Source organism: Tetrao urogallus (assembly GCF_951394365.1).
Source record: "Tetrao urogallus genome assembly, chromosome: 17".
Lineage (NCBI taxonomy): Eukaryota > Metazoa > Chordata > Aves > Galliformes > Phasianidae > Tetrao > Tetrao urogallus.
Genome location: NC_136830.1, coordinates 12,174,072 through 12,184,171, shown reverse-complemented (window position 1 = coordinate 12,184,171; position 10,100 = coordinate 12,174,072). Strand labels below are relative to the sequence as shown.

Genomic DNA, 10,100 nt, shown 5'->3' with positions numbered 1-10,100 from the left:
GATATGGAGGGGGGATAATAGTGTGGAGCTGAAAGGTGCCTTTTTGCCTGCTCTAAGGGGAGAAAGTTGAACTACGAGGCTGCGGGGTGATCGTACGGCCACGGCGGTTGGTAGGGCCGCTGTGCTCCTCACCCGGGGCCGGCAACCCCGGGGACAGCAGAGGATCTGGGTGACAAGCGACATCCATCTCGTGGGGATGCAGCCCGGAGCCTGCTTGTTTGAACTGCTGTTGTTTTGTTTTTGCCAGCCCCGACGCCACCTCTCCGTCCATAAAAGCCCCACCTCTCTCCGAGGCACATCGGCATACCGTGGCATTTCCCCAGCTCTCACCTTGGGCAGGCTGGGAAGTGGGGAGAGGGAACGAAAAATCCTGGAAGTGGGAGAGAGAAAAACTCCACTCAGTTCAAACCCCCAGCGACCTGGCCGGCTGTGTGTCCCGGGATTCAAATACACTCCTAAAAATGGGAATAATCCCCCGAAAAGCGAAGGATACGAAATGAACAGGGAAAAGTGCTCGAGGTGCGCGGGAGGGTCCCGCTGGGTGCCCGGCAGATGTGCTCAGTATCCCGTGACCCCCGGCGCTCAGGGGTACGGACCCCCCCCCCCCCCCCCCGGCAGCCGCTCTCAATCGAAGGTGGGGAAATGTCCCTTTCTGCCGGAATTTGCCCCAAAAACGAGTGGAGCTGGCCGGGCGAGGCGGCCGGGGGCTACAGCCAGGGGTCCCCCCCGCCGCGCACGGTTGGGCCCGGCGGAGCTGCTTTGAAAATAAGGGGGAAAATGCTCGGTGGTCGCTTTCCCCCTGAATACTTCTTTCTCTCGCCGGCACAGGACCCAGAGGCCGAGGGGCAGGCAGAGCATAAAACAGGATCCGGGCTGGAAGTACATCCTTATAATATTTATTACTGGCGGAGGATGAATCACTTTCCAATATACGGGCCACTAACTGTTGAAGGGGGGGAAATCTCTTTAACGAGGAGGAATATATATGTTGTGCTTAGGGATGTGCTCACGGGCTGGCAGCGCTGCAGGCGGGGGCTGCCAGCTCCTCTCTCTGCTCCCGGTGACCGCCCAGCCCACGTCCCCCCCCAGCACTACGCCGCTCCAGAGCTTATTCTCAACGTATCCTCAGCCCCACAGCACAAAGGGGCGAACCCCAGGAGGACCCCCCCGGCCCCCCAGCCAGGTGCTGACTGGAAGGATCCATCCCCTGCTCCGTAACCCCAGCGGCTCGGGAACTCTTTACCTGGAAACTTTTGAGGGAGGGTTCTGCATTAAATTTTAACCTATCTATTCTCCGATTCTTCACTTTTGTTTTATTAATTTATGACAGATAAAAGCATCGCTGAGCCGTTCTCATTAACTTTTCAAACGCCACTTAATCTCGTTCCATTAAAAGAGGTGACTTAGTACCCTCTAGATCCGCTTTAAAAGAAGTGGGGGGGGGGGGGGGGGTGGGAGGGATGGAAAGGTACATTAAGCAGCTTGCTTAAACCGAGGGTTTCCCCGGCCGATCCGTGCGGGATCCTTCCCCGATGAGCTGCGGGGATTGAGAGGAGCGGACGGGGGGGGGGGAGTGGGGGCAGCGCTCGGCCCCCACGGCCGGCAGGTGGGATGGAGGCACAGCACGGGACGCCCGGCACGTTTCAATAAAAATTTATTTGAAACTTCGGCGAGTTTTTAAAAGAGAGAGAGAGAAAAAAAAGAAAGAAAGAAAGAAAGAAAAAAAAAAAGAAAATACAGAAAGAAAAATACAGGAAAAAGAAAGAAAGAAAGAAAAAAAAAAAACTTCTCGACATCGATATCGCACAAAATATCCCTTCATTTTTTTTTTTCCTTTGAACCAACACCTGACTTTCAAGCCAAGAAAATACGCACCCACTCAGACAAAGACAACAGCAAGCACAGTAGTAAAACTCCATCGCGTTTCGTGGCGGTTGTTGTTTTCTCCCTTTGACACACCAAAGAAATGGGAAAGAATAACGCAAAGTGAAGACATTCCTCCAGCCATCATCTTTTCTTTCGCCCGAGCCGCCTGCAGAAGCCCGTTGTCGCCGATGAGCGTATAGAAAACCCTTTTTTTTTTTTCTTTTTTTTTCCTCCCGTGGTCGCAATTCGAATCGGAAAGTAGCACTTGAACACCGGCGAGAACGAGGATTTAAAAAGCCATAGCGCGGCTTCGTCGCGGTTTCTCTCGCCGTTCTCTCTTTGCGAGCTCTTTGATGAGCGCTGTTCGCTGCCCCTCTGCCTCTTCCAGCCGCGGCTCCTTGCGAGGGGTGAACAGAAAGCCAGGAGCTGAGCTCGGAACCCGCAGGTTCGGGCCAGGCTGCTCTGAGTCGGGGTTGGGATGTGGGGAGGGAGGGGGAGGTAAAGGAGAACCGACTTGAAATGAGAAGAGAAGAAAACAAAAGACAGCTGCAGCCGTATTTACAGAGATATGTACAACGTCAATAAATTAAAGTTTAATTTCGAGTATTCATATTCCACGTATTTACAAGAGTTATCAAATAATTACATAAATACTTTGCTTTAATAATAGTGTCCGCTTTTTTTCTTCTTCTCAGCGTGTTTAAACCTTGTTATTGCATATACAATGAAAGAGGGAAAGCTGTGATAAACCTACAGTCGAGCTACAGAGGTTTTCAGATAAAATAAATCCACTTCTTTTTTTTCTTTCCAGCTACACTTCTTATTGTTGTTGCTACGGGGAGGGTCTTTAAGGGAGAGGGAAGAGGGGTCTTCTTTTCGTTTTTATTATTATTATCATTATCATTATTATTATCATTATTTTGTCCCTGGGATTCGAAACGAGCATCAGAAATAAACAACGAAAACCCAACGAAATAAAAACGTAACCCCCCCCTAAAAAAGCAGACTACTACGGAACATGCAAAAAAAGCCACCGAGTGGCTCTCAGACATCACGATAATATTTTAAACACACAGCTTCCCCTAATATCGACGCAGAGGGCTGTCGCTACCAACCCGCCCAGGAAACAACTGGCGAATGACCGATATGAGAGTTGCTTATACAGTTTTCTTTAGGAAGAAAAAAAAAAAATCGCTTTGCTTACTTTCTTTTATTTATACGTCCGTTCGCTGTTTTGCTTCGCTTTATTTCAGGCGGTTTTTTTTTTCCTTTTTTTTTTTTCCTTTTTTTTTTTTTTTTTTTTTTTCCCGTTCTTATTATTTTTTTAGACAGTGAAGAAGGGGGGTGGGGGGGTGGGACGCATTCCGGCGGCCCCTCGGTGCGGCAGCCCCCGGCCCGGCTCCCAGCCCGGCCCTTCCCCGCCCTCCCCCCCCTCCCCCAGCTCGACACTTTTTGCTGATCAGCGCCCACAAGACGCCGGGCGATTTATATTAAAAATAAAACTTAAAAAACAAAACAAAACAAAAAAACACAATAAAATAAAAAGGGGAAAGGGAGGAGGATAGGAGGGAGGGCTGAAAGGCTTGGCGGGATGGAGGATGTGGTTTCTTTCAAACAAAGTGCATTGCGAGACTGGTTTGAAATGAGCTGGCGGCTACGGGGAGCCGCTGCGGGATCTGTCCTGCTTGGGGTCGAGGCCGCTGACCAGGCGCTGGATGTTCTGCAGTTCGCTGGTAGCCGCCTCCTTGTCGGCTCCCAGCTTTGGGGACAGGGATACCGAGCCGGAGGAGAGCGTGGACGAGCGGCTGGTGAGGTCCGAGGCGGAGTCCAGAGGCACGGCGCCGGGGCTGGAGGCCAGAGCGCTGCCTTTGGTCTCTCCGGAGGTCGCGGCCAGGGCTCCGGGCAGCGCGGTGGTGAGGAGGCTGCTGCCGTCGGGCAGGGGAACGGGCAACGGGTAGGGGCTGTAGCGGAGCCGGGGCCGCACGGCGTTGAGAAAGGGATGCCGGTGCACAGAACTGGAGGCCGCGCTGGAAGCCGCCGCCGCCGCCGCCATGTAGGTGTAGGGGTAGGGGAAGAGGCTGCCGAAGGGAGACATGGCCAAGCCCTGCGGGAAGGGAAGGAAGGAGAGAAAAAGTGTTAGCAACGCGTGCCTGCTTTCTGCCCTCCTCTCCCCTCCACAACATGAACGACAAAACCGGGCAGGTCCCCCGCTCCGCCCCGGAACCTCGAAGGCTCAGCCTGGTCCCGCACCGAGGCTGCCCGGAGTGGGGCACAAGGAGCTGAGGGCTCCACCTGGGCCACTCCTCAGCGGCGAGGCTTCCCCAAAGCCTCACACCCGCCCACCCCCAACCCAATTCCTTATGCAGCGAGGGGAGGTGCCCCGCTTGCTTCGGAGGGACACTGGGAAACCTGCGGCAGAAAGAACCTGCCCACTTGGGGCCGTCGGAACGTACCTGAGAGGCCAGGACGTGCTGCTGCAGGTGGAAGGGCAGAGCGGCCGTGGATGCTCCCGAGAGTCCCTGGGCGGCCGCCGTGGCCATCACCGTGCTGTCCAGTCCCGAGCCGCCGGCAGAAGCCCCCGACACTGTGGCGAGCAGCGGACCCATGCCCGCGGCCATGCCGGAGAAAGCCCCCCCCATAGCGAACTGCCCGGGGTGCAGCAGCAGTGGATGCCCGTTTCCCAGAGGGTTGAAGAACTGCTGGCCGGCCAGAGCAGGGGGAAACCCCAGGTTCTGCAAATGTCCCTGGCTCAGGTGCGCCGTGCTGTCGGTCTGGACCGTGAGAGGGGCGAAGGGCTCTTTGCCCAGCAGCCGGTTCTCGTCTACTTTAGGGCCGTCCCGAAGGGGGCTTTTCAGTTCTTCGCCGCTCAAGCCTCCCCCCCGGCTGCTGGAGGAGATGGTGGCCGGGCTGTGCCGGGAGTCCGGAGGGGCTTTTTCCGTCCTCTCCCGGCTCCGACTCGTCGCCGAGTCGCTGGGGAAGAAGTGGCTTTTGGAGGGGCTGCCCCCCTTTTCCCGGGGGTCGTCGCTCGCGGCTGCACCGGAGCTGGCCGGCGCGGGGGTGGTGGCCGTGGTCGTGCTGATTTTGCCCGACTCGCTGGCTTCTAGCAAAGGGTCGTCTTTGCTGTCGGCATCGCTGTCACCCTCGCTGGGACAGAGATCTGCAAGACAAAGGCGGCCCGGGGCTGGGAGCCGGCACGGCGCGTCCCTAACCCCCGCCGGGCTGCGGCAGGGTGCGGACACTCCCTGGCTGGCCGGCAATTCCAACGACAAAGCTGGGGATCGCTTCTTCAGAGAAAAATACGTCCACCCCATCCCCGCCGCGGCTCCCAGCGGGAAGCGAGCATTGGTGTTAGCGCACCGACTCCGCACAGCCCGAGGACCCGAGGCCTGCCGTAGCGCTCACCCCGGGGGCGGCAAACCCCGCCCGCCCGCCCGTCGGGGTTCGTCTCCTATCAACTTTTCCAAACTTTGAAGCCCTTTCGACGGTCGAAAGTTGTAGCCTTCCCCCTCCTCGGCCTCTGTCAAGCTGAGGACCCCCCCCTTCTCCTCCTTCCCAAAACGCTTGCCGGATTCCTCTGCACTTCATCTCCTAATTTCAGCGCCCCAGGTGTGAAGATCTGGTTTGCTTTTCGGGTCCCCTCCCAGCTCCCCTCCTCTCGGCTCGGCAGGACTTTAAACAAACGAGTAAAGCAACAACAAAAAAGAGGTTGTTTCCTCCTCCTTCTGTGCTTCCCCCCCCCCTTTCTCCCCCCCCCCCCCCCCCTTCCCCCCCCCGGACGGATTAATACATGTGAAAGAACTGCAGACAGCTTCCAACCCCGCACGGAGAGAAAGAAAAGAGGGGGACTTTTCTATAACAAAGTTCGGGACTGTATCCAGGGGAAAGATCCTTCCTCTAATAACAGATTCAGGGAGGAATATTAATGGAGTGACTCCAGTTTTGAACTTTTGCCCCGTGGTCTGTCTTTGCTCCCTTGACTTGGAGCTGGCTCCTTTCTGAAGCGTGGAGGGGAGGAAGGAGCAGGAGAGGGGCCAGGAGAGAGGGAGGAGAAGGGAAGAAGGAAAGGGAAGAAAGTGCAAGCAGAAAAGAGAAATAAGGAAAGAAGGAAGGAGGGGGAAAAGAGAAAAAGAAGGAGATTGGGAAAGACAAAGCAAAAGAAAGAACAAGAGTGGGAAAAAGGAATGGGAGAAGAGAAAGAAAAGGGAGAAGAGAGAAAGGAAAAAGAAACCAGAGGGGAGGCAGGAGGAGGGCTGTGGCCACGGCACAGAGATGCACGCCGAGCTCCGTGCCCCCAAGCAGGACTTGGCTGCCCCTACTGCACCTACAGGGCCGGGGCTCAGCGCTCACCTTTGAGGCTGGAGGTGCCAACGGCGGGCACGGCAGGGCAGGAGGACTGGGCGAAGCACTTGAAGGCTGTCTGCTCGTTGGACGATTCATCCGAAGTGGGATTTTCTTTTTTCTGCCTCTCGTCGTACACCCGCATGGACTGCAGGGTCAGCTGCTTCCTGCCGGGCACACGGAGCTGCTGGGAGAGCGGCACCCTGCCCCCCCACCCCAGGCCCCCAACACCCCATAGGGATGTCCTCTAAGGGGATCCCACGTCCCTTAGAGACCCCATGGGTGGGGTGTATGGGGGGACAGGGGCCGGGGGCTCGGGGGAACGCGCTGCTCGCAGGCAGAGCCAAGAGCTTGGCTGCTAATGAGAGGAGATTTCTTGGAAGCTGTTAGCAGCAATCCTGAGTACGGCAGATATTAAAGAATAGGAAGGGGGGCTGGGGGGGGTGGCAGAGGGAACCGTTCCCTGGAGATTAGCTTTTAAAACGAGAGGATGTTCCAGAGATATGAGCCATCTTAATGGTTGCTAAGATTGCTAGGAAGTGGTTATTTTGTTAGGCACTTTATGTAATCTTTTCACCAACAATTAACCCGGAGTAAAATCTATTTATATTTAGAGAGAAATTAGAAATCATTTCCGTCCTGTGGCTCCAGCATTGGCTTTATTTTCACACTGACGGACAAGAGGAGCTGGCGTGTGCATGTGTGGTATGCTGGGCTGAGTGCTGGGCATGGAGAAAGGCCTCTTGTTTAACATTACAACCCCCCTTCTCCCTCTTTTTTTTTTTTTTTTTTTTTTTTTTTTTTTTTAAGAAAGAAAAGGAACAGACATATTTATTCATTATCTAAAACTGATTGCAAATGGCTAAAATATCCTGTCTGCTGTAACAAAACAAAACGACGACTTATTCCACATCAAGATTGTGGGGGGGGGGGGCGGGGGGGGAGAGGGGAGGAGGGAGAAAAAAAGATCCCTTTCTCTATTTTGGCCAATATTTAAAAAATAAAAAAAATCACGTGCACTATTCAAAGTGGTCTACTGGTGTTACTTCCATATTCCCAGGGTCCTATCAAAGTGGTTTGTTTTTACATTTCTCCTCCACGCTTTTCAGGAGAGTCAGGAGGAAAATGCTGGGGGAGATCTGAGCTGCCCACCCTTCTCCCCGCTCCATCCCAGCCACAGCGTGTGGGGGTGAGATATTCCTGCCAGGACCTAAAGGAAAACTCATTGCCCCAGTGGCATTCACCGCCTTTCCCCTTCATCTGCAGCCACCGCTTTCTTGCCGGCCTTCCCGTGCAATGCAAAAAGTAAACGGGGGAAGCACGGAGGAGCCCACGTGCAATCGGTTTGGCGTTATTAACGACGAGATCCTTATTAATTTTGGCGGGGGGAAGCGTGGTTTGTAGGAAACGCGAGGTGATTTTGACCTCTGGTCATGTTCTGAGCCTTGCACACGAAAACCAAACGAGGCGCCCATATATAATGTTTCCAGACTCACCTTTTTTCCCTCCTTCCATTCCCAGTGTCGCGAAAACCTTTGGCAAAGGGTTGTTGTCAATTTTTAATTGAGTGATCTACAGGGAGAGAAGGAAAAAAGAAAACCAAAAGCGGGGTTGGGGCAGAAAGAAGGAGATTTGGTGAAAGAACGAGCGACACGACCTCCTCCTCCCCACTTCCCACCGCCCAGGCAGCAGCAGCCGGTGCACAGGGTGGGATTTTGGGGTGAATCCCTGCATTTTGGGGCTGGCCGGTGAGTCGGGCAGTGGTGGCAATGAAGGAGCCCCACATCACCGCCGCCGCATCGGCGTTCAGTTAGCCGTGCAACGCGATCCATGCGAGTTATGCCTGCGCTTAAACTCTTTAAATGCCATAATTAAACCGCAAAGGAATCATACCCACCCCCTCGCCATAATAAAATACTTCGTATAATCGCATTATGCCCCGCGCGTGTGCGTGTGCTGGGGCTCTGGGGGTGCCAGGAGCGAGCTGATTTGGGCTGATCTGGGCTGGCAGGGATTTCGGCAGTCGTTTGGGGGATTCTATGGGATCCGGTCTCGCTCCACAATTCTGGAGGAGAGCGGGACCCAGTGAGCAAACAGCTTTGGACCCTGAGCAGCACCGGCTCCCAGGTTTCCCCCTCCAACTCCTCCTGCACATATAGACAAGATAGAGCAGGGAAAACCCTCGACAGAAGAGGTGAGACCCTCAGCTATGTGATCTGGGCAGTGCTCCTGACCTCCACTCCCCATCACCCCCCCCCTCCAACTCCCCTTGTGATATCAGAGCATTTGGCTGGAGCTGCTGCTCCGTGCTTCCAGCTGCGGGCCGGCCGGACAGCCCCGTGTGTAACTCCCAAAGCAAAATCTGCTCTGCACGCATTCACCTTTCGTTTTCTTGCAAAAAGGTGAGCAAAGCTAGAGCAGCGCGTGCCAAGCTCCGCCAGAGAGGGGATCTGAGGAAAGGAAGGGTACAGCCCCTCCTTATGCCTGGCTCTGGGCCGTGGGGGACGGCAGCGGATGGAGGGACGGAGCGAGCGGGGTCTGCACAGCTCTGCTCTTCAGGCACATGCACACCAAGTTCTAATTTATAGACAGCAAAATAAGAGCCCCTTCTTGGCTCTTTCACTTCCTTCCACTTGACTTAATTATCGTAAATTCGCCTTTTGCCAGGCTCCCAAATGTGCCACCTTCGTTGAGAGCGACAATAAAGCGGCAGAAATGGGGAGGCAGCGTCTGCAGCGCTGCAAACTTTCTCGCCCTGTCTCTGTGAGACCTTCCAGCTCATTTCGAGCGAGATACTCCTCTCTGATCAGAGCATATTTCTGCACCACAAAAAATAATAAAACACTGCAGGATGAAAAAAAATATCATAATATAATAATAATAGGAACCAGACGTGCACTCCAGCCTTATTGCCAATTGCTGTTAAAGGAGCTAAAACAGCACAAAGGCCAGGAAGAATTACAAAATCTCCAGCCACGCTGCTCTCTCCCCCCTGTCTTTCGACACACGGATCAGATTCTTTTTCTGATGCGTCTTAGATTAAATCCACACTGAAAGCAGCGATCCCCACCCCATCCTTCCCCCTTTCCCCACACCGGGGAGCAGAAAAAAATATGTATATTCAAAGCACCCCCCCCCCCCCACACACACACATACACACAGCCTTCTTTTTAATTGCCCTGCCCGGGGTCGGCTGCAGGAAAAGTGCCTTCCCCCCTCCCCCAGTGCCGTCCCAAAGTCGGAGAGGGAGGATTTGGGGAAACGAGCTGGGGTAGAGGGGAGCGGGAAGAACTCAGTGATCTTTAAGGGAACAATGCAGAGTAAAAGCTCTCTGAAAAGCCAAAACACGTAAAACAAATCCTTTCTTAATCTCCTTACCTTATCATTCTGGTATGCGGTCACTGCGATGAATTCAGTCTCCGGGAACACGTAGGTCCGGAACGTGCTGTAGGGAAGCTTGAGAATATCGTTCGCTCGGACGATGTGGAAGCGGGGCTGGTACTTATGCATGGAGTTTAAAATGGTCTGCGGTGCGGAGCGGCCGGGGGGGGGAGGGTGGGGGGAAAAAGAACAGGGTGAGAGCCAGCAGCACCCGCTCGCGCTGCCCCGTGCTTTCTCCTCATCTGCGCACCCCGAGCGCACCGCAAACACACGCACACGCCGCGCAGCATCCAGCACAAAGCACTGACAGCTCCGGCTCTCCCGCTGGACGCCAGCGGAGATCTCCGCGGGGGGGAGAAGGGGGGAGGGGTTCTGCGGGGGCTATTTGGGCTTCGGACGCGACGGCTTTAGATTACAAGGCGAACCAAAAGAAAATAAAAATAAAGCGGAGACGGGAGCTACAATAGCAACGCCACCACGAGCGCCTTGGTCAGGTCTAATTGCTCGCCTCAATC

The 10,100-nt window shown here is 54.6% G+C and overlaps 1 protein-coding gene across 1 annotated transcript in view; it reads right to left on the bottom strand.

Annotated features, from left to right (window-relative positions):
- Window positions 1-3,520: 3,520 nt before the first annotated feature.
- Window positions 3,521-10,100, bottom strand: part of TBX3 (T-box transcription factor 3) — a gene marked incomplete at both ends in the record, with an annotated part of 9,516 nt that continues 2,936 nt past the window's right edge. Inside the window, 6 exon segments of the mRNA XM_079544029.1 lie at window positions 3,521-3,970; window positions 4,320-5,023; window positions 6,214-6,371; window positions 7,701-7,752; window positions 7,755-7,776; window positions 9,583-9,729. Coding sequence (XP_079400155.1) covers window positions 3,521-3,970; window positions 4,320-5,023; window positions 6,214-6,371; window positions 7,701-7,752; window positions 7,755-7,776; window positions 9,583-9,729 — 1,533 coding nt within the window.